The sequence below is a fragment of the Arvicola amphibius genome, chromosome 15 (assembly GCF_903992535.2).
Source record: "Arvicola amphibius chromosome 15, mArvAmp1.2, whole genome shotgun sequence".
NCBI lineage: Eukaryota > Metazoa > Chordata > Mammalia > Rodentia > Cricetidae > Arvicola > Arvicola amphibius.
In genome coordinates this window covers 34,896,695-34,924,369 of record NC_052061.1, presented here as the reverse complement: position 1 = coordinate 34,924,369, position 27,675 = coordinate 34,896,695, and the positions used below count along the sequence as shown (strand labels likewise).

General features: G+C 46.8%; 2 protein-coding genes across 4 annotated transcripts; both read left to right on the top strand.

The window, feature by feature from the left end:
* The first annotated feature begins 6 nt into the window (after nt 1–6).
* On the top strand, nt 7–25,504 carry Aars1 (alanyl-tRNA synthetase 1). 3 transcript variants are annotated; one of them, XM_038312239.1, is made up of 20 exons: nt 7–119; nt 6,774–6,938; nt 10,807–10,995; nt 11,275–11,420; nt 11,987–12,178; nt 12,812–12,956; nt 13,435–13,580; nt 14,010–14,118; nt 14,572–14,722; nt 16,457–16,581; nt 17,306–17,450; nt 18,208–18,386; nt 19,552–19,872; nt 20,263–20,447; nt 22,309–22,417; nt 22,858–22,971; nt 23,753–23,872; nt 23,977–24,063; nt 24,377–24,490; nt 24,959–25,504. In XM_038312239.1, the coding sequence occupies exons 2-20, from the start codon at nt 6,795–6,797 to the stop codon at nt 25,142–25,144; spliced, it is 2,907 nt and encodes a 968-aa protein (XP_038168167.1). In that variant the 5' UTR covers nt 7–119; nt 6,774–6,794; the 3' UTR covers nt 25,145–25,504. The 3 variants fall into 3 exon arrangements, with proteins under 3 accessions (XP_038168167.1, XP_038168165.1, XP_038168166.1); XM_038312237.1 differs by lacking the exon at nt 7–119 and adding an exon at nt 4,301–4,389; XM_038312238.1 differs by lacking the exon at nt 7–119 and adding an exon at nt 4,410–4,702.
* A 561-nt stretch (nt 25,505–26,065) lies between these two features.
* On the top strand, nt 26,066–27,675 carry Exosc6 (exosome component 6). The gene has a single exon (XM_038313104.1). The coding sequence runs from the start codon at nt 26,458–26,460 to the stop codon at nt 27,274–27,276; it is 819 nt and encodes a 272-aa protein (XP_038169032.1). The 5' UTR covers nt 26,066–26,457; the 3' UTR covers nt 27,277–27,675.

The window sequence follows — 27,675 nt, the reverse complement described above, 5'->3', positions numbered from 1 at the left end:
ACCAAACCAATTCAGTTCCTGGAGAAAATGGCAAGAGCTGCTTAATAAGGAAATACAGGACTTGGAATCATCTACGCCTTCTTCAGACGGTCAGCTCTCCTCTGCTCTCCTATGCAAAGGTGTATGGTTGGCATTTTATTTACATAGTTTTGGATAATTTTTTTTTTTTTTGGTTTTTCGAGACAGGGTTTCTCGCAGCTTTAGAGCCTTGGATAATTTTTGAAAAGATTTATATATTTGATTTGCTTGCATGTCTATGTGCACCATATGTGTGTCTGGTGCTCAGGAAAGACAGAAGAGGGTATTGGATACCCTAGAATTGGCGTTATGGATGGTTGTGAACTACTCTGTGGGTACTGGGAATTGAACCCAGGTCCTTTGCAAGAGCAGCAAGTGCTCTTAACCTCTGAACCATCTCAGAGGTTAGCCAGCCTTAGTTATGGCTAATTTTTAAAAGGAAGACATAGCTCTAGTTTTTAGAATAATCAATTAAGGACTGAAATACTTGCTTTCCCCCTAACAGGGATCAAATAAGCCTTATCCCTTGTTATTGCCCTAGAAGGAGTCATCATTTTCCTGGAACTTTATGAAAACATTTTCCATGACAATAAATTAATCTCAGGCAATGGTGAGTAGGTTAAGGAGGGAGCAGGCAGGAGGATAACCAAGTACACAGCCGTGAAGCCATGACCTATTTCAAGTCAGAAGAAACCCTGGGAAAATCAGCTAGAAAAAAACAGGTTATTTTGTATTTTTTTCAAGACTACAGAAGGTTAAAAAATTCCAAACAAAATATAATGAATTTAAATATTAAATTATGCAAGATGCAATATAACAGAGCAACAGAACGAAACAAACTTACAAAGGCAGGCAGACAGTATGAAAGTCGTGGGGACACAACCAATGGGGCCATGTAGGAGGGGCTTCGCTAACTCTCAGTGATCTGCTTGCCTCAGTCTCCAAACGCTGGGATTACAGGCTTGACCACACCACCACCTCAAACCTCATTTTGAATTCATTTTATCCTCTGAGATTGTTTGCCATGTGCTCAGATTCATTTTTCTTTTGAAACAGAATCTCAAAAACAAAACAAAACAAAAATTGTACATCAAGACTCAAGATGCTGAGGCAGGAGAATAAATAAGGAGTTGGAGATCAACATGACTTTTGTTTTTTACTTAAAAACAAAAACTGGGCGGTGGTGGCGCACGCCTTTAATCCCAGCACTCGGGAGGCAGAGGCAGGCAGATCTGAGTTCGAGGCCAGCCTGGTCTACAAGAGCTAGGTCCAGGACAGGCTCTAGAAACTGCAGGGAAACCCTGTCTCGAAAAACCAAAAAAAAAAAAAAAAAAAAAAAGAGCTAGTGCCAGGACAAGTACCAAAGCCACAAAGAAAACCTGTCTCGCAAAAACAAAATAAAAAAATAATAAAAACTAAAACAAAACCAAAAACCACAAACAAACAAACAAAAACCCCACCACCTTAATGTGGTGATGCAAGTCTTTAATCCCAGCACACAGGTAGGCATATTTGTATTGAGTTCATGGTCACCCATGGTAATAACTAGTGAGACACTATTTATAAACAACAAAAAGCGAACAAAAAACAAAGTTTGCTTCAAAGGGAATAATATTTAACAAATGCCTCGGTTTCTGGGGCATTGAAAAAGTGGAGATCAATGTGACCAGAATGTTGCTATGACCCTTATCAAACTGGAAAAAAAAATTAAAAAACAAGTCACACACAGAACACCGGCCTACCTCACGCTAAGAAATAAAATGTGAGTTGGGCGGTGGTGGCACACGCCTTTAATCCCAGGACTCGGGAGGCAAGGCGATGGATCTCTGTGAGTTCGAGGCCAGCCTGGTCTAGAGAGCGAGTTCCCAGACAGGCCTTCAAAGCTACACCAAGAAATCCTGTCTCAATAAAATAAAATAAAAACTAGGCCTCCCTGAGTCCACCCTAAAAAGATGAGCAATGAGAACTGGGAAGAAAGTTCCTGGTGTCCAAAGTGGTGCGCGCAGAAAGGCCCCTTAGGCACTTTAAGCCTCCTGTATTTAGGTCCATTTCTCCTAATTTATGGTAAGCAGCCACCCGGGTTCTGCGAGATCACAAGGGCTTTGTTGCGCCTGGTGCCTAGAAGATGGGCACTCGCTGGCTTTTACTCTTTTCCCCTCCCTTCCTTCTCACAGTGAGTAAAGCACCTAAAGGTGCAGAAGGAGAGCTACCCGCATAGATACTCACGCCACTTAAGGGCAGGGAAAGGGGATTCCGAGCTTGGGCTCGGGCTCGGCCTCGACCCGGCCAGCATCTCCGGCCACCACGGCTCAACATGGCGGTTAGGCTTCCTCAACCGCCACGCTCAGTACGAGCCAAGCCTAAGCTCCATTGGCTGAGGCTTTGAATTCCGCTCCTCCTAGCCAATCGAAAGAAGGGCCGGGAACAGCTCTTGCTTGCGCGTGCGCACCTGAGAAACCCCTTGCCTCCGCCGAGAAACCACTTGAAGTCTCAAGTTTGGTCATTTGGTTGCTGAGTTGGCCAGTGACTAAGAAATCCCTTGGCAGCAGTGCAGTGGTGTATTTTTAAGAAATACTGATTCCAGCCGGGCATAGTGGCGCATGCCTTTAACCCCTGTGTTTGGGAGGACAGAGACAGGCAGATCCTGTGAGTTTGAGGCCAGCCTGGTCTATATATGAGTTCTAGGACAGCCGGGGGGCTACATTTGAGAGATAGAGTCACCTTGAAAACAAAACAAACGAAAAAGACATGGTTTTGCTGTGTTGCTCTTGAAGAAAAAACTCCTGTAAAGAGGCTGTTGTGTAGCCAGGCGATAGTGGCGCATGCCTTTAATCCCAGCACTCAGGAGGCAGAGGCAGGCGGATCTCAGTGAGTTCGAGGCCAGCCTGGTCTACAAGAGCTAGGTCCAGGACAGGCTTCAAAAAAGCTACAGAGAACCCTGTCTCAAAAAAACCAAAAAAAAAAAAGAGTCTGTGGTTGACTGATTAGATATAATTTCAGTACTGTGTGGAGACTGGAATGAAGCTATTGCTTTATCTTGGGCTGGTTCTTGCCCTCTGGAAACAGCGGTTCTTTACCCATCTCTCTGTTAGACCTAATATCTTGTACTAATAGAGAGAAACCATTTGGAATCTATTAGCAGACCACTAGCTTCCACCAAAAGCTAAGGATGCCATCAGATAACATCTTGGGCCTATAGATATCTTCTGACATATCCACCAATGTATTTTAAAATTGCCTTGATATATGAGTTTATTCTGTAAAGCTACACACGTTAATGAAACAGTTTCCACGTTGGAATGAGTAATTTGGAGTTTCCTCATCTGTAAAAAGGAGACACTAGCCGACCTACGAATAGTGTTTAAAAAGTAAGCTGTGTGGAATGTTTAGTGTAATGCCTTCCCTATAAATTTTTGTTTGTATGGTATTTTGAGACCTGATATATTTTGAGTCTAATATAGCCCAAAGGTGGCCTTGAACTCCCATTCCCCCTGCCTCTACCTCTCAAGTGTTGGAATAATAGGTGTGAGGCACCATTAAAGTCTCTTCCTATGAATGGTGGCTGTTTTTCTAAAGCAAACGGAAGGCCAGATATCTGTTGACTTATGTTAGGTCATTTCTTCGTCTTCAGATTCAAGAAACTGGGACAAGAAGGACAAATATAACGCTAAGGCTGGTGGCACAGGACTGTAATCCCACCTGGGACTAGACTGAAAAGTTCCAGGCCAATCTGGACAATTTCTTCAGATCCTGTCTTAAACAGAGAGGTATTGGTGACTTTGGCGTGGTTGAAGCAGTTACTGCAGTCCAAAGTACCGTTAAACAAGAAACACAGGGCGATTTATGGTGACAGAACATGCGATTGGTGCACACATGTAATCCTAGCATTCCACAGGCAGGGAGGCAGCAAAATCCCCTGACCCAGCCTGGTCCCTGTTTCAAAAGGCCATATAAAGAACCTTGGAGGAGGTCTGTACACCACTTTGGAGTTAAAACAGGAGTGCTATAGCATAGTATGTAATCGCCACCAAGTTCATGTTTTCATCCCTCTTGTAGACTATTAGGTCATTACAAATGGAGCCCAATATGTCGGCTTCTTAGAGCCACTAGGCAACCCTGTCATGTGACACCCCATGTCCCAGCTTTCTTGATCATTGCATCAGCCGAGCCCAGCAGCCTTCCCAGAAACCGGCTTGTAAACTCATTCGCGCTCCGAATGATTGGCTTGTGAGTGGACCAATAGTATCTGTTGAGGACACGGCGTAACGGAGCACTTTTCATAAGAGCGCTCTGATTGGATGGCGAGGTACGGGTCTGCCGCCGGTTGTGGCGGGTGGGAATAGCTGTGTGTCTGCGCATCAGAGGGAGCAGGTAACTGGGGTATCTGGCGGTGGGCACCGGGCGAGGACCCGGACCCCGGGGGAAAGGTCGAGGGCCTGGAGAGCTCTACGAAAAGAGCCTGCGCTCGGAGGGGGAGGGTCTGCCGCAGCAGGCTGTCGGGTCGTCCCGCCCCTGGCCTGGGGAGCGGCTGGAACCGAGCCCCAGGCTCGGCAGGAGCATGGACTCTGAGTAGCTTTTGCTGTTCCCTCGGAGCGCTGAAAGTGGTGCGGCCTCGCGTGACTTGCCAAGGACCAACACCTTGGGAAGATCGCGATTGCTGTCAAGTCACCACCCAGAGCTAAGGGTTTGTCTCCTCTAATTTTAATCTCTTAGGGGGTTGGGAGTGCAGGCCTGAAGACCAGGGTGACCCAGCTTAGTAAAGTCCAGCTGAAAGACGTCTCCGTTCATTCTTTTTAGATTCCTACACTTTATCCCAGACGGGCCTGAACTCAGCTCTGTTGCCCGGACTGGCCTTGAACTCGCGGCAGTTCTCCAGTTTTTGAGTGCTGGCATCACAGGCCTAAGGCACCGGTTTCCCTTCCTCAGCCTCCTGAGCACTGGGCTTTTTGTCTGACTGGCGACACAGCATTGAACAGTCTTCAGTTTCTATAAGGCCAATAACCAACATATTAGATCCTAGTTAACACTTGTTATTTCTGTATGTAGTGGTCTCCCTGTGGAGGGCACTGACTGCCTCTCCATCTTGGTTTGCAGCGTACAGTACATGTCCAATACGTTGAATGAAAAGCAAAGACGGGAAATTTAAGTGTTCTTTGGAATGTAACTTTCTCTTTAACAATTATGTCTTGGTATGAAGGTAAATTCATTTTTGTGCCCATTGTTGAGAGAGGCGTGTGGAGGAGGGGTGAAGCGATGTGACAAGATTTCTGAAAACCTTAGCCTTGACTGCTTATGAACACCAGCAAGACCCAGGGAATGCTAGTCCGGTTTTCCCACCCAGCCTTTTTTATATCTTTTTGTCCCTTTGGGGCTTCTGTCTGAATGCGAAGTTGAGTTGTAAATCAGTTCGAGTTGAGGGTGTCTGAGTCAGCATGTTTGTCCTGTGTGGCTATCTTTAAAACCTATGCTTATTGATGTAATAGTATCCATTTCATTAGTTTTTGATCCTCACAAAATCCTCTTCGATTCAGGGACTAAACTCAGGCTAAAGTGAGGCACTAAGGTTAGAGCTGGGTCTAGAATCCTAGAGACTTTTAGATACTATGAATGAGAGAGTTCTTGCTTTTCTGGACAACCAGTGCAGCATGACATTACAGCACTGAACATGATTGGTACGCTCACCAAAGCCTGTCACCCCATGCCCCCACACACCTGCCTCTCAAGGACACTATAATACATACACAAAAGTGTTGAAGCTGCAAAGTTACCTTTTTCAACATGCTACTCTTCTGAGTCCCTGGGCTTATTCAGTCAGCTTTTCTTCTGTAGCATGCTCATTTTCAAATAATGCATGCTCTACTACTGGGCTACACCCCCAGTTCTTAGTGAGCCCTTTCCCAGCTAGTTCTAGAGATTTCAGGCTACATAGATTTTGGAACATTATATATAATATGTATATAATTCTAATGTATTATATACGCATATATATGTATATACACACACACAAATTTTATTATGTACATTGGCATGAGAGTTTCAGATCCCCTGGAAATGGAGTTACAGACAGTTACATGACAGCTGTCATGTGGGTGCTAGGAATTGATCCCAGTAAAGAGCAGCCAGTGCTCTTAATCACTGAGCCATCTCTCCAGCCCAGAGGTTGGTACATTCTTGATACTTTAGGGTAGTCTGTGGCACAGATAGGCTTGTCCTTGGGCTCACTGCCATTGCCATGAAAGTGTCAGTCCAAACCTAGCTGCTCTGGCTTTGGGGATCTGGAACCATGTACAACCCTCGGGATGCAGGTTAACAGAAAGAGTTTGAAAGATTATTAGAGGCCGGTAGATACAGTCTCCTCCTTTTGTTGAAGTGACCCCTCAAGGATTCAGATCAGAATCCGGGTCTCTTGAGCCTCTCCTTGCCTCATGAGGTCCATTTTTCTTTTCTGATTCCTGGCAATGGATGCTCAGTGCGTATTTTGTATAATGGATGAAAATGTGAATAAGTCACCTGTTCTCTTTGATGTCTGTTGAGGTTGGCAGGTGTAGAATGGCCAGGGCCACTCTGCTGGTTCAGCAAAATCTTTCTTTGATAATGACTATACCCTGGGACATTGCAACACACAGATTTTAGAATCAAAAAAGCTAACTTTTGCCATTCTTTGACTTGGCTTGAGATGCCGCGAGTCTTGTGTAATGCCTACTTTTAGTTTTATTTCCCCTAAATTCCTATCATTTCTTCTTTTTTTTTATTAGTTCCCTGAGGTTACTTTCAAGATGGAGTCCACACTAACAGCAAGAGAGATCCGAGAGCGGTTTATCAATTTCTTCAAACAAAATGAGCACACCTATGTTCACTCTTCTGCTACCGTCCCATTGGATGACCCCACCTTGCTCTTCGCCAACGCAGGCATGAACCAGGTAAAGATGTCATTCTTTCAAACTGACTGGCTGACAGAAGGCAGCAGAGCAGCCGTTAAAGGCCAGCCCTTGAGGTCAGCCAGAATCCGGGTCCTGTCACTTACCAGGTAGAGCTGTGTGGCTTCCCATGGTGAGCCTGGGTTTCTGAAGGATGATAACAGTGCTGCTTGTGGGTTATGTTTAGATGGAAGAGGGTTGGGAAGATGGCTCCCACATCTGGCCAATAAATTTTTGTGTTTTTTTTTTGTTTTTCGAGACGCTTTCTCTGTAGTTTTGGGCCTGTCCTGGAACTAGCAGTGTAGACGAGGCTGGCCTTGAACTCACATAGATCCGCCTATCTCTTCCTCCCAAGTGCTTGCATTAAAGGCATGCACCACCACTGCCTGGCCAATAAATTTATTGTAGTGATGGGCGAGCAGACCTGCTTTTCGTCCCGCCCGGCTCCCACACAGCTAGCTTAACACCAGAAATAACAACACACAAATTGTATTCACTTAAACACTGCCTGGCCCATTAGTTCTAGCCTCTTATTGGCTAATTCTCACATCTTGACTAACCCGTATCTAATAATCTGTATGCCACCACGAGGTCGTGGCATACTGGCATGAGTATAGCCAGCGGTCCATCTCGGGTAGGAGAAGCATGGCGTCTGCCTCACTGCCTTCTTCCTCCCAGCGTTCTGTCTTCCCCGCCTACCTATACTCTGACTTATCAGGCCAAGCAGTTTTCTATTTATTTATTTATTTATTTATTTATTTATTTATTTATTTATTATGTATACAATATTTTATCTGTGTGTATGCCTGCAGGCCAGAAGAGGGCACCAGACCTCATTACAGATGGTTGTGAGCCACCATGTGGTTGCTGGGAGTTGAACTCAGGACCTTTGGAAGAGCAGGCAATGCTCTTAACCGCTGAGCCATCTCTCCAGCCCGCAGTTTTCTTTATTAATTAACCAATGAAAGCAACAGATAGATAGAAGACCCTCCTACATCAATTTATTTTTTAATGAGTCCTAAAGAGATCGTTTTTATTGCATTTGAGATCAAGAATTTGATAGGCTGGGTGTGGAAATGCACTGCTTTAATCCCAGCAGTTAAGAGGCAGGGCAGGTGGGTCTCTGCTTGAGGCCATAGTGAGTTCTAGGACAGCCAGGGCTACGTGATAAAGAGCTCTTGCCTCCAAAGAAGGAAATAAAGAATTTAAGGTTAAACTAGACTACACAGTAAGACCCAGTCTCAAAGGATTTAAATTAAAAGAATATTATTATTATTATTATTATTATTATTATTATTATTATTATAAATTATTGGATCTCAAGGACAATTTTTCTCAGCATTTCAAAGAGAACCCCAGAAGAGGCAGGCTGTAAATCTATAGCAGTTGCCTAGAGGAGAGGGGGGAGTAAAAGGCCATGCTGTTTGTGTTAAGCTGCTGTGTCCTGGTGGTCAGCCAGCCGTGTGGCAGAGAGAGAGAGTAAGGAAGTCCAAAGGAGCTGAGAAAACCTGCTTAAAGCAGAGACAGAAAGAGGAAAAGGAAATCCCTACTTTACTGAGCAATTGAGAAAGTGGGACTGAAGTACATGGCTACAGCCATGTAATCTGGTGTCCAAAAGAAATTGTTTTAAGATTTTTTTTCATCTTTTCATTGTCTCTACTGAGAGGAAAAAAAACTTTTTATTGAAGTTTTGGGGGATGCAGAGATGGTTCAGTACTGACTGCTTGTCCAGAGGACCCAGGTTCAATTCCCAGCATTCACATGGTGTCTCCCAACTATCTGTAACTTCATTTCTAGGGATCCAGTGCCCTCTTCCAGCTCTTTGGGCACTAGGCACACATATGATTGATACACAGATATATATGCAGACAAAACACTGATAGAATATTTTCTTTCTTTCCTTTCTTACTGGGGATTGAACCTGGGGCTTCAAGGTGTGATCAGCAAGTGCTCTATATCCTCAGCCCTCTTATGTGTATGTGTGAGTACCTGGAATGCAGAGATCTGCCTGTTTGCAGATTAAAGTGCTGGGATGAAAGGTCTATGCTACTACAGCTGTTTTTGGTTTTTGTTTCTTTGTTTATTTTTTTGAAACAGGGTCTCTATATAGTTCTGGCCGTCCTGGGACTCACTGTTTAGACCATACTGGCCTAGAACTCACAAAGATCCGCCTGCTTCTGCCTCCCAAGAATTGGGATTAAAGGCATACACCACCACACCTGGCCCTAGCAAACTTTTTTTTTTTTTAGTGTTTATTTTCTTTTATATGTATGAATATTTTGCATTCGACATGTGTCTGCCAGAAGAGGGTGTCAAAGCCCCTGGAACTGGAGTTCCAGATGGCTGAGCCATCATGTGTGTGCTAGGAATTGAACCTGGGTCCTGTGAGTTCGAGGCCAGCCTGGTCTACAAGAGCTAGTTCCAGGTCAGGCTCCAAAGCAACACAGAGAAACTCTGTCTCGAAAACCCCCCTCAAAGAAAAAGAAAAAGAACTTGGGTCCTCTGCAAGAACAGCAAGTGCTCTTAACCCGAGCCATCTCTTCAACCTCTTAAAAATATTTATTTAAAGATTAAATTTATTTTTGTTTTATATGTATGCATATTGCTTATATTTCCCCCCCCCTCCCCCCCACCATCTTTCAAGACAGGGTTTCGCAGTCCTGACTGTTTTGGAACTCGCTTTGTAGACCAGGCTGGTCTCGAACTCACTGAGATCCACTTGTCTCTGCCTCCCGAGTGCTGGGATTAAGGGCGTGTGCTGCCACCACCCGTACACACAGATGCCAAAAGAGGTGTTGAATTCCCCTGTAATTGGAGTTAATAGATAATTGTGAGCTATTGTGTAGGTGCTGAGAACTGAACCTGGGTCCTCCGCAAGAGCAGCAAGAGCTCCTAAATACTGAGCCATCTCTCTCTGGACCCCTATTTAATCTTAGTTAATTTGTCATAGTCACACGTAGCTACTGGTTTCCAAGTTGGAAAACATCAACTTGCACAAGCCTGGTGGGAAGCAATGACACATCAAAGTGTGAATGGATAAATCCCCAGAACAGGGACATATCAAATCTATGTGTCCAATCCATCTCAGCTAGTGGGGGTTACACTTCTCTAATCGGTTTCAGTGTTTGTCTTGTCACCTTTCCTCCCAAGTGAGCACATCCCTTTGTTACACGAGTTCTTCTGGAAGGATGATCTAAGATAGTAGTTCTCAACCTATGGGTTGTGACCCCCCTGTTGTGGGGGTTGCATATCAGATATCCTGCATATCCGATATTTATATTATGATTCATAGCTATGGCAAAATTACAGTTAGGGATTTTATGATTTTTATGGTTGGGGTCACTACAACATGAGGAACTGAATTAAAAGGTTGCGGCAGCCGGGCGGTGGTGGCGCATGCCTTTAATCCCAGCACTCGGGAGGCAGAGGCAGGCGGATCTCTGTGAGTTCGAGACCAGCCTGGTCTACAAGAGCTAGTTCCAGGACAGGCTCCAAAGCCACAGAGAAACCCTGTCTCGAAAAACCAAAAAAAAAAAAAAAAAAAAAAAAAGGTTGCGGCATTAGGAAGGTTGAGACCCACGTGACATCACAATGGTTGCAGATGGTTTCACACACTGGCTTTCAGCTGTGGGGCTTCCCCGTGCAGGAGCTATTACTAACAGTGGTGGGGACCTTTTGGGAATTAGATCCAGGGAGAAGCTGCTCCAAGATTGGTGGTCTCTACCTTGGTTCTTCCATATTCCTGCTTCCTAAGTGTCCAGGCTCACAAAATCCAAATGACAGTTTGTGTGTCCCCCTTCCTGCCAGGTGATGGACACTTGACATAGCCTGCAGGCCTTTAAAAGCTAGACTGTTCCTTTCTCTTTTTTAGTTCAAACCCATCTTCCTAAACACGATTGACCCATCTCACCCTATGGCAAAGCTGAGCAGAGCTGCCAATACCCAGAAGTGCATCCGGGCTGGGGGCAAGCACAATGACCTGGATGATGTGGGCAAAGATGTCTATCATCACACCTTCTTTGAGATGTTGGGCTCCTGGTCTTTTGGAGATTATTTCAAGGTAAGCTCAATATTGGTGACTTAAACTTCTGTTTTGTTTTTAATTTTTTAACATGATGCTAATTTCCACAAAAGGGACTGAGTTATTCATTTTTATTGTTTTAAAAGATGAAACAACATTTAGAAGATTCAGGAATGAATAAAGTGCATTTAATAATTCCTAGAAAACTTTTATCATTTGATGGTTTTAGTTTCTATTTACTATATAAGTTGAATCTTTGTAATTTATAATGAAGATACTGTGGTTTTGAATCCATTTTCTGTATCTTTCTTTTTGTAGGAATTGGCATGTAAGATGGCCCTGGAACTTCTCACCCAAGAGTTTAGTATTCCAGTTGAAAGACTCTATGTTACTTACTTTGGTGGAGATGAAGCAGCCGGCCTAGAGCCAGATCTGGAGTGCAAACAGATTTGGCAAAATTTAGGGTAAGGGGGCTGAAGAGGTGGTTCAGTAGCTGGAGCTCATTCTGCTCTTGCAAAGAACAGGAGTTCTGGTCCTGGTCCTGATGCTGTGACCACAACAAGAATCCCTACGGGATCTCACACCTCTGGCCTCTAAGGGGCCTGCATTCATATGAACATACACCACATATACATAAATTTTTAAAGAAAAAAATTTAATTCAATATTAAAATATTTAATAGTCTGGTTCATGCCAGCCAGGCCTATGTTGTGAGACCCTGTCTTTTATAAAAAAGAAAAGAAAAGAAACGTTTGCTTAAATTATATTCATATTCAAAGTAACTATTTTATTATATATTTTCTAGACTTTATCTGTATCTTTACATTTTTATTGGGTTATGATTGTAGCATTGTGAGGAATTATAATTTGCTTCCTCAGTAGGTTTTGAATTTAGGCTCAATATTAGTAATTGCCAGAGAAGGAAACTCCTTTCTAAGAAATCACAGGGATCCATTGTGTGGCAGAAGCAAGTCTTGGAAAGATTCCTGTTGATGGTGTCAAGTCGGTTTTTCTTTCTTGCCCTGTGCAGACTGGAGGATGCCAGAATCCTCCCTGGCAACATGAAGGACAACTTCTGGGAGATGGGGGACACAGGCCCGTGTGGTCCCTGCAGCGAGATCCACTACGACCGAATTGGAGGTCGAGATGCTGCACACCTCGTCAACCAGGATGACCCCAATGTGCTGGAGATCTGGAACCTTGTGTTCATCCAGTATAACAGGTAGTGCGGGCCCTGCTCCTTCCTGCTGACAGCGGTTCTGTTTCTGTAACCAAGCAGAGAAAGAGAAACCAGCTGCACAGCTGAATTCATGGCTGAAGGTTGTTTGGGATCTTTATTTTTGGAGACAGTGAGCAGCCCTGGTGCTGGCTTCAGATGCTCCTGGGATCATGTGACATTTCTTTAAATTATATTGTCAGGTTTCCGTTCTGATCCCTACAGCAGGATGTGCCTATTTGAAAAACTAATATTATCTCGTATAACACCTTCCTGAGTCGTTTGCCTTCTATTTAAGAATAAGAAGCTGGGCATGGTGGTGCACTCCTTTAATCCCAGCATTCAGGAGGCAGAGCAGAAGAATCTCTATGAATTCAAAGCTAGCCTGATCTACATAATGAAGTCCAGGACAGCCAGGGCCATGTAGAGAGACCCCATCTCAATACCACTGCCAGTCCCCCAAAAGTAACAAATTAGACAAGGGTGCTCAATATGTATCTACCCCTCTTTTTGGAACCAGACAAGGGCAAATAGTGACTAGGAATAACTTTGAAACATTGCTAAGTGACTTTTAACCAACAGGGCCCAGGGAGGTAGCAGCCTGGGTCTCTGCTTCAACTTTCTCTCTGTATCCTACAGGGAATCTGATGGCCTTCTGAAACCTCTTCCCAAGAAAAGCATCGACACAGGGATGGGCCTCGAGAGACTGGTGTCTGTGCTGCAGAACAAGATGTCCAACTATGACACTGACCTTTTTGTTCCGTACTTTGAAGCCATTCAGAAGGTACTGAGCCTGTTGTGAGCATGGACGCGTCTCTGGAGGCTTGCCGGATGGACTTTAATAAGCACTGCCATCATAGATGAATGGCCGTATGCTTTGAAAGCCCAAAGTACTTGTTACCATCTTCCGACTTCATTATTGCTAGCATACCCTTCTCTGAATAAGCGAATACTATGCTATTTGTCAGGGTTAGGGCCTGGCTTGATGCTCTCTGGCTTCTCCATTATCACTTTCTTGGAGTTATGGGATATGGCAAGATAGTCATCCTTGATGGGCGGTGGTGGCACACGCCTTTAATCCCAGCACTTGGGAGGCAGAGGCAGGTGGATCTCTGTGAGTTCCAGGACAACCGGGACTGTTACACAGAGAAACAAAGACAGACAGCCATCCTTTCCTAGACCCCTCACCTTCTAGGAGCCTGCTTAGGAACGGCAGCACCAGCAGGACTGTCTCATCGGCCTCTTCTGCTGTTTACCTCTAGGGCACAGGTGCCCGGCCGTACACTGGGAAAGTCGGTGCTGAGGATGCCGACGGAATTGACATGGCCTACAGGGTTCTGGCCGACCATGCTCGTACCATCACTGTGGCACTGGCCGATGGCGGCCGGCCTGACAACACAGGACGGGGGTGAGTCACACTCTGGGCAGGGTCTGGACTGATAGCATGAGTTTTCTGACTGTGGAGTTTAATACTATATTTATTATTGTTTTGTTGTTGTCTTTTGGGTAGGTAGAGGGATCCTCTCCCCCCTCCTTTTTTTTTTTTTTTTTTTTAAAGAGATCAAGGGAGTTTTAATTTAACAGTTTCTACTAAGTACTGAGGGGAGACTGGCACTAAGGGTATCAGACAGGATCTTGGCTCGCTCCAGGAAACTGCATTCCTGACAAGCTGGCCTAGGATCTCATACACCAGTCTGGTAGTCAAACAGAAATTCTGCAAGAGCAGAGGGGAACAAAAGTTCATGTTGCTCTGCTTGGAGTAGAGTTCTAAAGGAGCTACCATGGAGCCCTCAGCTGGGGATGTTTCCTAGCAGATACTAAGGTATGCTTCTCACAGGTACGTGCTGAGGCGGATTCTGCGCAGAGCTGTTCGATACTCCCATGAGAAACTGAACGCCAGCAGGGGTTTCTTTGCTACGTTAGTTGATGTTGTCGTGCAGTCCTTGGTACGTGGAGAAAGTCTAAGAGGCATCTGATGGGTGGTAACGTAGTGTTAATGGATGTGCTTTCTAAAGATGTATTTAAGTATGAATGCTCTACCTGCATGTACCCCTTAATGCTGGAAGAGGGCATCAGATCCCACTAGAGATAGTTGTGAGCCACTATGTGCTGGGAATTGAACTCAGCACCTCTGGAAGAGCAGCCAGTGCTCTTAACCACTGAGCGATCTCTCCAGCCCTGTTAATGGATATTTTAAGACATGGATGTCAGGTATGCTAGTTCATGCCTTTGATTCCAGCACTTGGGAGGGAGGCAGAGACAGGTGAGTTTGGGGCCAGCCTGGTCTACATTGCAAGTTATAGGTCAGCCAGGGTTATATGCATAGTGATTTCCCATCTCAAAATAGAAGGGACTGTGTCATAGAATAGTCTCCGGCCTCACTGAACCTCTTTTGTCAGGGAGATGCATTTCCTGAGCTAAAGAAGGACCCAGACATGGTGAAGGATATCATTAATGAAGAAGAGGTACAGTTTCTCAAGACACTCAGCAGAGGACGGCGCATCCTGGACCGAAAAATTCAGAGCTTAGGAGACTGCAAGACCATTCCTGGTGAGCCCCAGCTTTCACCTTTCTCCACCACGCACCGGGAATCCTTCTGAGAAGGAGTGGTTTCTCAATCTCTGCCAAGGTTGAAAGTACTTTAATTAAGCTGCTTTTGGTGTAAAGAAAGACTTAAGAGAGCAAAAGTATTCAAACAATACAGAAGTGAAAAGTGAATACCTTTTCCAAGTACATTTCTCAGAGGCAAAACAACAACAGTGTTAGGAGTTGGCACTATGGCACCTGTAATCACAGCGTGCTGAGGCAGGAGGATCACAAGGTCAAGTCTGTGCTACATAACAAAATACTATCTCACGAAGACAAACATTAACGATTTTGGTGTGTGTCCAACACACAGCAGCATTTTCCTCTATTTGCATGAGATCACAAATAAGTGGGGTTTTTTGCTTTGTTTGTTTGGTTGGTTGGTTTTGCAAGACAAGGGTTCCCTGTGTAGCCCAGGCACTCGCTCTGTAGACTAAACTGGCCTCAAACTCAGAGAGACACACCTATGTCTGCCTCCTGAGTGCCAAACAGGTATTTATGTCTGCATATAGAAATAACATTTGGTGTACATTGTGAAAATTGCTTTATCTGTCACCAGCCAACCAAATTAACTTTTAATTTGTTTTGTTTTTCTCTTTCTTTCTTTCTTTCTTTCTTTCTTTCTTTCTTTCTTTCTCTCTCTCTCTCTCTCTCTCTCTCTCTCTCTTTCTCTCTCTCTTTTTTTTTTTCTTTCCTTTCTTTCTTTTTTAAGACAGTGTTTCTCTGTGTAGCCTGTCTGTCCTGGAACTCACAGAGATATCTCTGCCTCTGCCTCCTGAGTACTGGGATCAAAGGCATGCACTGTCACTGCTGGCTGAGAAAAATAATTTTAAGGGCTTTTTTTTTCCCCCATGATTTTTAAAAAACTTATATGTATATGTAGCATGAGGGGGCCTGCTTGTTGAGGTTTCTGTCCTGCCCAGTTCCCCACAGCCGACAAGCCTCAAAGAAAATCACACACAGGTCTACATAGGTTATAAACTGATTGGCCCATTAGCTCAGTCTTCTTGTTAACTCTTGTAGCTTATATTAACCCATTGTTCTCATCTATGCTAGCCACATGGTTCTGTACCTTTCACAGCAGGGCAGTTCATATGTTGGTCTAGGCAGGAGTGAGTGGCAGGCAGAGGGAGTTTCCTGCCTTTCAGAATACTCCTGTTCTCATCGCCCCACCTCTTCTTCCTGTCTGGTTGACCCGCCTATACTTCCTGCCTGGCCAATCAGCGTTTTGTTAAAATACATGATTGACAGAATACAGATAATTCTCCCAAACCATGTGTATATGTATGTGTGTCTGAGTGTGGGTTTGGCATGTGATTGCAGTGCCCATAGAGGAGAAAAGGGGGCACTGGACCCATGGGAACCTAGAGTTAATAGGTGGGTGTGAGTAGCCTGACATGGGTGTTGTGCCAGTCCTCTGCAAGAGCAACAAGTAAGTGTTCCTAACATCTGAGCCATCTCTCCAGTTCTGGTTATTTTCTTTTCATTGAAGTATAATGTTTAAAGAGAATGATTATCGATTTTATTCATAATGCTCAGATCAAGAAATAGCAATTTGCCTTCTGCACATTCCTAAAAGATTTGGCTTGCCTTAACTCTGCTCACTCTGTCGCTCTCAGCAGCCTCCTGGGAGGGCTTGGCGTGGGAGAGGAAGGGTTTGTCCATGCCATTTTGACGCGATTCCTTTGTACTCTGTAGGAGACACAGCTTGGCTCCTCTATGACACTTATGGGTTCCCAGTGGACCTCACTGGATTGATTGCTGAGGAGAAAGGTCTCGTGGTGGATATGGATGGCTTTGAAGAAGAGAGGAAACTGGCCCAGGTAGAGAATGTGAAGAGTGATTGCTGTCTTCCCAGCTCCCTAGCTCACTTCCGTCGTCAGGACTGCTTGTCTTCCTTCCTTCCTTCCTTCCTTCCTTCCTTCCTTCCTTTCTTTTTTATTTATTTATTTTTTTCAAAATGGTTTCTGGTGTAACAGTCCTGACTATCCTGGAACTCACTCTATATATAGATCAGGCTGGGCTTTAACTTGGAGATCTACCTGCCTTTACCTCCCAGGTGCTGGGACTAATGGCGTATGCCACTACTGCCTGGCCAATTTTTTTCTTTCTTGAGAAATGGCCTCTATGTTTATTACCACCACCAACAAAAAAAAAAAAAAAAAAAAAAAAAGAAAACTGTGTAGTGTAGGCAGGAAAGGCAAGCCCTACTTTGGTACCAATCAGTTTGCCTTCTTTCCCTAGACAGGACGGCTCTCGTCCGTCCTGGGGCATTTGGCAATAATGGATTAAAGGCATTTTTAGTTTGCACAACTAGGGAGGGATGCTCCCATCATCTTCTTGGTGGAGCCTAGACGTGCTTCTCAGTGTCCTGTCGTGCAAGAGGACAGTCCCCAAAACAAAGGCTAGTCACATCCTGAAATGTCAGTGGTGCTAAGATTAAAGAACTCTATTCTTTAGTTTGTCCTTGGCCATAGTTTGGCAAGTCTCAGTTCTCTTTTCTCCTACATTGAGGCAGCTAAGGCTTTTTTTGTTTTGTTTTGACAGCTGAAGTCACAGGGCAAGGGAGCGGGTGGGGAGGACCTCATCATGCTGGACATCTATGCTATTGAAGAGCTCCGGGCAAAGGGTTTGGAGGCCACAGACGATTCTCCAAAGTACAACTACTGTTCAGACGCCAGTGGTAGCTACGGTACGTTGCTGCTCCCTCTGCTCCCATGCCACCCACCTCTTGATTTGGGGAGTTTGAGGAGATCGGTCTCAAGGTGCCCAATGGTCAGACTGTGCCTCTGTCCTCACAGGCATCCTTGGCTGGTGCTTTCCTTAACTGTTTTGAAATATAGTCACAGAAAATTTAAAAAAAAAAAATCACAGGGAGGTTCTAACTACAATTAAACCAATTTCCCTTAATTGTAGCACCAGTTTGTTCAGACACTCCTCAGTGTTAACACGGAAAAGCCTGTACCCTAGGAAACCCTGGGTTTTAGAAACTGGAACAGTTAGTTAACCTGCTGTGTATTGATCACTGGTGGGAAATCAGTGTGCTAATTATTTTATAAGGTCTAATGGGCTGGCTTTCAAAATAAAATTCTGCAATTAGGACCTAATGAATTTAGCACAAGGTAACTAAGAATGTGTGATTGGAACCAGGTATGGTGTTACTTTTAATCCCAACACCCAAGATGCAGAGGCAGGTCAATCTCAGTGAACTGGAGGTCATCTTGGTCTATATAGAGAATCCAGGCCAGCAAGGGCTGCATATTAAAACCCTGTCTCCAAAACAACCACACAAAGAATATGTGAATTGGGGCAGGGGTGATAACTCAGTGGTGGGGTGCCTGTGTAACATATGATTCCCTGGGTTCATCTCGGCCCAGGAACAATAATAAGTATTATATAAGAAATATAATAGTCACTGACCTGTCTTCCCCATTTCTGTCTATGAGCAGAGTTTGAGTGCACAGTAGCTACTGTGCTTGCTCTGCGTAGGGAAAAGATGTTTGTGGAAGAGGTGGTCACTGGCCAGGAGTGCGGAGTGGTGCTGGACAAGACCTGCTTCTATGCCGAGCAAGGAGGGCAGATCTACGACGAAGGCTACTTGGTGAAGGTTGATGACGGCAGTGAGGATGTAAGGCCACACTTCTTCCCTGTTAGCTGGGGAAGGCCAGGCGTGGGGCTGGGCGGCCTCCTTTGCTCCTTCATACTTCTGGCTGTGGGGAGCTGATTTTCTCTGATCAAAGGCATGTGCCACTATCGCCTGGTGAGAGCTGCTTCTTACACCTGTGGCTGTCTCAGTCCTTAGGTTCCCTTGTAATGGGAACCTTGCAGCCAGGATGCAAATGCTAACACTTGCTTCCTACATGCTTCCTTATGAATAAGGATAATAAGGATTCTCTATTTTCACTTGTTGATTGGTTTTGTTTATTGGGTTTCTTTTCCTTTCTTTTTTTTTTTTTTTTTTCTTTTGGTCTTTGGTTTTTGGAGACAAGGTTTCTCTGTGTTAACAGTCCTGGCTATCCTTGAACTCCCTCTAGAGCAGACTGGCCTTGAAGGCAGAGATATCCACCTCCCTCTGCCTCCCAGTTGCTGTTCTTTTTTTAAGATTTATTTATTTATTATATGTACAGTGTTCTCCCTGCATATGGGCGCCAGATCTCATTCCAGATGGTTGTGAACCACTATGTGGTTGCTTAGTGTTTGGTCTGGATGAGACAGTCACTTGGTCTGCTTTGGCAGCTGATTCCTACCATAGGATAGGATACATTTTAGAGAATTTTAAGATGTTCTCTGAGGAAGTAGCTTAGTTGGTGGAGCTCTTGCTTGGTATGAACAAGGTTCTGGGTGCAATCCCAGCACTGTATAAAACTGGGAGTGGGGCTGTGTACCTGTAGTCCTGGCGCTTGAGAGTGAGATGGCAGGAAGATTAAAGTCAAACATTCAGTACATTAAAGGGCAGTATTGTGTCATCTAATGGTAGGGATATATGTATACATGATATCTAATGGTAGGGATGTATGTATACATGGTATCTAATGGTAGGGATATATGTATACATGGTATCTAATGGTAGGGATATATGTATACATGGTATCTAATGGTAGGGATGTATGTATACATGGTATCTAATGGTAGGGATGTATGTGTACATGTGTATCTAATGGTAGGGATGTATGTATACATGGTATCTAATGGTAGGGATGTATGTGCACATGTGTATCATCTAATGGTAGAGATATATGTGTACCTGAAAGGAAAATTGATATATTTGCCTATTGGTGTCCTTTACTCTGCAGAAAACTGAGTTCACAGTGAAGAACACTCAGGTCCGGGGCGGGTATGTGCTGCACATAGGAACGATCTATGGAAACCTGAAAGTGGGGGACCACGTCCGGCTTTTTATTGATGAGCCCCGGCGGAGACCTGTCATGAGCAACCATACAGCCACACACATTCTGAACTTCGCCTTGCGTTCCGTGCTTGGGGAAGCGGACCAGAAAGGCTCACTGGTTGCTCCTGACCGCCTTCGGTTTGACTTCACTGCCAAGGGAGCCATGTCCACCCAACAGATCAAGCAGGCTGAGGAGATTGCCAATGCCATGATCGAGGCCGCTAAGGTAGGTTCTGCCACATTTGAGTTCTCCTGTCACTTCCTGTCGTGGAGGCTCGGCAGCCCAGATGTTCCCCCTTGCTTGTTCTCAGACCGCTGTTACAGTGGTGACCCGTGCCATGTGGAGGGAGGCCTTTGACCTCCCACCTCCATAAACAGGCAGTGTTTTTGTGCTTAAGTACCATGTCTTCACTTCAGATTTGGCTCGCAGTTTAACAAAAAGGTTAGAAATCCCTGTCTGGCTTCCTTTGTTTTGCATGAGATTTTTTTTTTTTTCAGAAGGCCCAGGGTGTGTGCCAGACACAGTGGGGTTACAGGCCCGTGTTCTCTCTACGGCTGCTTCCCCACCTTCAGAGACTATTCCAGCTTTTTCCCTCCTGTATTCTTTTTATGGCAGCCTGTCTATACCCAGGACTGCCCCCTGGCAGCAGCAAAAGCCATCCAGGGCCTTCGCGCTGTGTTCGACGAGACCTATCCTGACCCTGTGCGAGTCGTCTCCATTGGGGTCCCCGTGTCGGAGCTGTTGGATGACCCCTCTGGGCCTGCTGGCTCCCTCACTTCTGTTGAGTTCTGTGGAGGAACGTGAGTACCTTGGTAGGAACAGCAGCACCTGTTTTTAGCATCCCACCTTGAGGATATGAAACTAGACTAGCCAACTGCCATGTTCCTTTGCTTGTTTGCTTTTTATTTTGCTGTGCTTTGGATGGAACTCAGGGTTTTGCAGATCTAAACAAGTGTTCTACCATTGAGCCTCAGGATCTCATGTTTCTAAGGTTAACACGAAGTCCTCAGAAATGCACTTGTCAAATAAGATTCCCAAGAATCCTAATAGCCTTGTGGTCTCATCGGACCCCTCGGTGTGTCTGGCATTAGCACTTCTTAGGTTTCTAATGAAAGGTGCTTCCCACAACGAGATGAGCACTGTCTGCACATTTAAGATTGCTGGTTCTTGTCCCCAGCCTTAAAGGGAAGCTGGTGCTGGTGGGCATTCAGGACCCAGCAAGACTTTAGAGTACTCACCGAGCTCCTGCTCTGGCCCTGGCTCATTCGAGTCCTGTGCCTCTGTGATTCCCTTTGCCAGTTTGAGCAGCATCTGGGCAGGGAAACTGAGTCCATTGTCTGAGAGCTTTTGAGCAGACCATGTGGTAGACCTGGCTCAGCTGGCTCAGGAGAACCACTTGTTTCTTCCAGCTTGGGTCCCAAAAGAAGCCTAGTGGGAAGCTTATCAAGGGCCCTATTAAGCCCAGTTAAAGCCTCCTGTAAGCCTCAGGCTTTATGGTATACAGAGGGCAAGGGGACCCAAGGGATCCAGTTCCAGCCTCTTTCTGGCAGAATTAGGCTTTCAGGTGAGTCTTACTTATTCTCAAACACATGACACCGTAGAGAATGACTTTCAAAGACTTTGTACCAACCTCTCAGAATTCGACTAAGACTTACTGCACACTTTGAGCTCTTCAAGCAACTGGTGAATAGGACCTATTTCTGGATCCATTTGTTTTAAGAGAATGTATTAAAAATTTTAAAAGTAGGCCTGGAGAGATGGCTCAGTGGTTAAGAGCACTGACTGCTCTTCCAGAGGACCAGGTTTCAATTCCCAGCCCCCAATGGCAGTTCACAGTTATCTTTAACTCCTGTTACAGGGTACCTGACAGCCTCATACAGATGGACACGCAAGCAAAACACCAGTGCAAATAAAATAAGAATAAATAAATCATTAAAAAATGCTTTTAAAAAAGATTTTTAAAAGTAACCCTCCAATATTCCCAGCCAATGAGCTTTTTTACATATATTAAAATATATTCCATGTTGCACCAAAAGATCAAAATGTCATGTGTCACCTCCTAACAGTATTACTGAGTTGGATATTAAGAATGTCAGCATTTGCCGGGCGGTGGTGGCGCACGCCTTTAATCCCAGCACTCGGGAGGCAGAGACAGGCGGATCTCTGTGAGTTCGAGACCAGCCTGGTCTACAAGAGCTAGTTCCAGGACAGGCTCTAAAGCTGCAGAGAAACCCTGTCTTGAAAAAAACAAACAAACAAACAAACAAAAAAGAATGTCAGCATTTTGATGGTCATCTCACTTGATTTTCATAGCAGCCTTGTGAGGGAGACCTGTCCCTTTATACTTGGGGAAACTGAAGCCCTGGCTTCTGGCTCAGCCCAACTTTGTTTCCCTTCTGCTCCTTCACTTGCCTTTGCCTCTGGCCTGTGCTCCTAAGGTCCCCTCAGAGTGAAAGGCCGCTGGGGTGTGGTGGTGAGTGTCTTGTGATACAGAGGCAGGCGGATCTCTGAGTTTGAGGCCAGCCAGGGTTTCACAGTGAGACCCTGTCTTCAAAAAAAGGCCTTTCCCTCCTGTGAAAGATTGCATTACTCACAGTGAGGAGGTGTCTCACCCGGGCTCCAGACACCCTCCTCTTCACAGCCTTTACGTCTGCCTTCCAGGCATCTCCGGAATTCTGGTCACGCAGGAGCGTTCGTGATAGTGACTGAAGAAGCTATCGCCAAGGGTATCCGGAGGATTGTTGCTGTCACGGGTGCTGAAGCCCAGAAGGTGAGGTCAGGCCGGTGTGTGGGCCCTGCCCGTCAGGTGAAAGCTACCCCTGCACAGGATTTCCAGCTGTCAGTGTTTCATCTTTTCCGTCTTGGGCCCAGTACATAATGGTGCTCGCCACAGAGACTGACAAGCTGAGTTTGTTGCCAGTGACCCACGTAAAGTGTAGAGAACTGACTCACACACATGGGCCGTGTGCTCACACGCTCATCACATACAAAATAATAATAGAAATTTACAAAAAGAGATAGCATCGTGGAAGGCAGAATACATACACTCTGCGTCTTCCTCCCAGCACAGCCATGTGTGGGAGGGCAAGTCAGAGTTCTCCTGCTGCGTATGTGAAAATGGCTTCTGGCTCATGAGTTACAGTGCAGCCTTTGCTGGCTAGGGGTGTGTGGCCGGAGCACTGGTTTCTACATCTCTGATTGTTCTCCTAGGCCCTCAGGAAGGCAGAGAGCTTGAAGAAATCTCTCTCTGTCTTGGAAGCCAAAGTGAAGGCCCAGACTGCACCCAACAAGGACGTGCAGAGGGAGATTGCCGACCTTGGTGAGGTAGGGATGGGCGCCCTCGACTTGGGGTCTGTTCATTCCTTATCAAGCCTGAAGAGTAAGACCATCCCTGTGCTTGAGCTTTCTGTTCTTTCACTTGTACTTTTTTGAGCCAGGGTCTTAAACTGTAGCCCAGACTAGCCTTGGACACACTGTATAGCTCAGGCTAGCCTTAGATTTGCAGCTGTCCTCTGGCCTTATCATCTCTGCAAACATGAGCCACATGCTAGGTGGGAGAAGTGGGGAATAAGGGTTTTGTTGTTGTTGTTTGAGAAAAGATGTCACTATGCTGCCCTTGAACTGTTTGTAGACAGTGGCTCCTATTTCTGGTCTCTGCAGGCTGTGTTTATAGCCTGGTAAGGGCCAGGTCTCAATTTGAGAACTCAGCCCTCTTTATAATGCCACTCTCTCTCCAGCCCCGCTGTGATGACTGCTACATCGATAGAGTGACTAGTGTTCTGTTGCTTTTGATTTTTCGAGACAGGGTTTCTATGTAGCTTTGGAGCCTGTCCTGGAACTCGCTCTCTAGACCAGGCTGGCCTTGAACTCACAGAGATCTGCCTGCCTCTGCCTCCCGAGCGCTGGGATTAAAGGCGTGCGCCACCACTGTCTGCCTAGAGGGATGAGTCTTAAAGCCAACAGATATCTTTGTGGTTCTCTGTTTTCTCAGACACTGGCCAAGGAAAACTTTAGTTCAAAGACAAGAGGGTGGGGTAGAATGGGCTTGAACTTCACCCTACGTCTTAGTAGCCCAGACCTGGACAGACTTGTGTTGTGGTTCCAGGCCTTGGCTACTGCAGTCATGCCCCAGTGGCAGAAAGATGAACAACGAGAGACTTTGAAGTCCCTGAAGAAGGTCATGGATGACCTAGACCGTGCCAGCAAAGCCGATGTCCAGAAGCGAGTAAGTCTTGGCAGCTGGAAGAGAGCCCAAAGGTTTTCCTGAGCAGGGGCTTACATGGTTTTCTGTCTGTGCTCTTGGCCTAAGCCTCTCTCCTGGTCTTGTAGGTGTTAGAGAAGACAAAGCAGCTGATTGACAGCAACCCCAATCAGCCCCTGGTCATCCTGGAGATGGAGAGCGGGGCCTCAGCCAAGGCAAGCAGGGGCTAGGGCCAGGGCTGCCCTACCTGTCAGCTGTTCGTGTTTTCCCTCCCAGCCTTGTCAGACCGCCTGGTGGCTCTGAGGCCCACTGCTTAGTACTGAAGTTAGGCAGAGCCATGGAAAGATCTGGTAGCCTGAGGAAGAAGGACTCCCTAGGGGAGAGTTTGGGCAGGGTCCTGCCTTTGGTCTGTGTGGGCTCCTGGGGACAGCATGTGCTCTTCAAAGGAAATGGGGTGCTGCTCTGAGGGCTGTGTTCCACAGGCTCCCTGCCCCAGTGCGATGACCTGACAGGAAGTTCTCCCCACAGGCCCTGAATGAAGCTCTGAAGCTTTTCAAGACGCACTCTCCTCAGACCTCGGCAATGCTGTTCACCGTGGACAATGAGGCCGGCAAGATCACGTGCTTGTGCCAGGTTCCCCAGGTCAGAACTTCTTATGGCCTCTCTTCAATAAAAACCTGCAGCCAGGCAGTGATGGTGCACGCCTTTAGTCCCAGCGCTCAGGAGGCAGCAGGAAGCACTGTCTGAAGCGAAATCAGAGAGGGGCTCTTTGTCGTATTTGCCAAGACTGTGTGTGTGCGCGTGTGCTCGCACGCACCCCTAGTGAGAAGCTACTGATCTTATTCTTCCATTTGTCATTTCCTTCAGTACTTTTTACCCCCAGACCTTCTTGTTGGTAGATATAGTAACTACTGGCTAACACCTGGCATTGCTTTTTGTTCACCTTGACAGTGGCTGTAGCTGCTTCCCTGTAGAGCAGTCATGACTTCTGGTAGCATCATCCAGAATACGAATGGGTGTTGGTGGTTCCCCTCCTTGTGCTGTTCCTCTCTTAACCCACCTCAATCTCGTCTCCTATTCTGACTACCATTTCCCCTTCCTGTCTTCTAGAATGCAGCCAACCGGGGCCTAAAAGCCAGCGAGTGGGTACAGCAGGTCTCAGTCCTGATGGATGGTAAAGGTGGTGGCAAGGATATGTCTGCCCAGGCCACAGGCAAAAACGTGGGCTGCCTTCAGGAAGCATTGCAGCTGGCCACTTCCTTTGCCCAGCTCCGCCTGGGAGATGTGAAGAACTGATGGGAGGGAAGCCCTCACCCGGAAGCGTTTCCCCGTCAACCAGATGTGTCAGAATGCAGGAGTCCACCCAGAAGCCCTCCTGCCACGAAGACATTTGAGTTTGGGGACCTTTTAGTCATCCATCCGTCCTAATCCAGCAGAAACTGGATCATACCTGGAACTGTCCCGTGATTCATTGCCCCTTTCCGTTATTGCTCTGAGCCATAAATTTCGGCACCATCTATGTAGAATCACTACCCCAGGAATGCTACTTAACATCATCACGATCATGCCTAGACCCTGACCACCTGAGGCTTCCAGGTCTGCAGGCAGGAAGCCTTTTTGCTGCAGAAAATAAAAAGGACCATGTGCAATACTTGATGTAGGCATCCTACTTTCTCTCCTGAGGTGGACCCTAGCTCCCTGTGTATCTGCAGAATGCATGCTGCGGTTCCAGCTCGTTCTAGATTGAGTTCTCACAGAATACATCCCTAGGCCCCTGAACTTTAGGGGTGGCCCTTAGGATAGCAGAGCCAGAGGCAAAATGGATGGATGGGCTGAAATTGAGGGGAAAATGTCCACTGAATTACTTAAGTGGAGAAGCACCTTTCTCAGTCTCTTGGAATAATCTCTGCCTTGGGCCATGTATGTCCCTGCTCTGCTTCCCTTTGAAGATGCTGATATGAGGTCAGACAACTAATATAGGAAATGTAAGCATGGAGGTGTCTCTCAGTAACTGTCCTACCCCTGCTTTTTAACCTAAATTAGGTTCAAGGCCCTGGCCTGGCCCTAAATGCAATTTGAGTCTACAAAAGCAGGGTCTAGAATCAGTAGTAGATACTGCCTGCTTATGCCAGTTCCTCAGTGTTAGAAATATTATATATGGATATATAAATATGTGTCTGTATATCATATATGTATCAATCTGGATATCTATATATCTTTATATGCATTAATACATTTATGTATTTTATACATGTATATATATCCAGTGTAGGGAGAGCTCGTTCCATCGATTTATTAAACAAGTGTTGAAGCCAGCCGGGGGACTGAGTACAGGAGTGAACAAAAAGTCCCTAACTTGGGCAACTTTATGTAAAACAGTCTGAAAGCAAAATTCAAGGAATAGCCTTTACAGGTTAGATCCATAAAAGCTCAGCCCAGGTCCCAGCGCCGGTCAAGTCCAGCTGTACTTCCTCCACGCTGCTAGGTGGCGGTGCGGCACAGGAGCTCTCCCGATAGGCTTCGCGCCGGCGCGCGTGTTTAAGTAGGCGGAAGAACCGGTGCGCAAGGTGGCCCGGCCGGCGGAAGTGGCTCGTGCGCCGGTAGTCGCCATGCCGGGAGACCACCGCCGCATCCGCGGTCCGGAGGAGTCCCAGCCGCCACAGCTGTACGCGGCCGACGAAGACGAGACGCCCGCTGCCCGCGACCCGACGCGGCTACGACCGGTGTACGCGCGCGCCGGGCTGCTGAGCCAGGCCAAGGGCTCGGCCTACCTGGAGGCGGGAGGCACCAAGGTGCTGTGCGCCGTGTCGGGCCCGCGCCAAGCCGAGGGCGGCGAGCGCGGCGGTGGCCCTGCGGGAGCGGGCGGCGAGGCTCCGGCCGCCCTCCGTGGCCGCCTGCTCTGTGACTTCCGTCGCGCACCCTTCTCCGGTCGCCGGCGTCGCGCGCCCCAGGGCGGTGGCGAGGAGCGCGAGCTGGGCCTGGCGCTGCAGGAGGCTCTGGAGCCCGCGGTGCGCCTGGGGCGCTACCCTCGCGCCCAGCTCGAGGTGTCCGCGCTGCTGCTGGAGGACGGCGGCTCTGCCCTGGCTGCGGCGCTGACGGCCGCCGCGCTCGCCCTGGCCGACGCGGGAGTGGAGATGTACGATCTGGTGGTGGGCTGCGGCCTGAGCCTCACGCCGGGACCCTCTCCCACTTGGCTGCTGGACCCCACGCGCCTCGAGGAGGAGCACTCTGCCGCCGGCCTCACGGTGGCGCTCATGCCGGTGCTCAACCAGGTGGCCGGGTTGCTGGGCAGCGGGGAAGGCGGCCAGACTGAGAGTTGGACGGATGCGGTGCGCCTGGGCCTAGAAGGCTGCCAGCGCCTCTATCCAGTGCTGCAGCAGTGCTTGGTGCGGGCTGCACGCCGGAGGGGCGCCGCCGCCCCGTCCTGATTGGAAAACCTGAGCAACAAGAATGCGGACAACTGCTGTCGCCCTTCTCTTCCGGCGCTCTTGGTCGCCTGGCTTGGCTGAGCAGAGAAATGAGAGCGCAGGTAACGCGCACAGAACTGAAGCACTGTACAGCTGCGTTGGAACGGTTTAAAGGGCCTTTGCGGCCACTCTCCAGTTGGAAAAAAAAAACAATTACATGAAAAGAAAGCCTTACTCCCAAGTTGGAAACGACTTAAACTGGATTACCTGGTAAATGAGACTGGGGGTGTGGTCCTCCAAGGGATGGACCCTGTACAGATCAGCCATTGGCTCCAGTGTATGATAAATATTTTTTGAGAGGATGAACAAGGGGACTTCTCACTATCCGAACTATACATAAAAACCTTTTTTATATCTGAA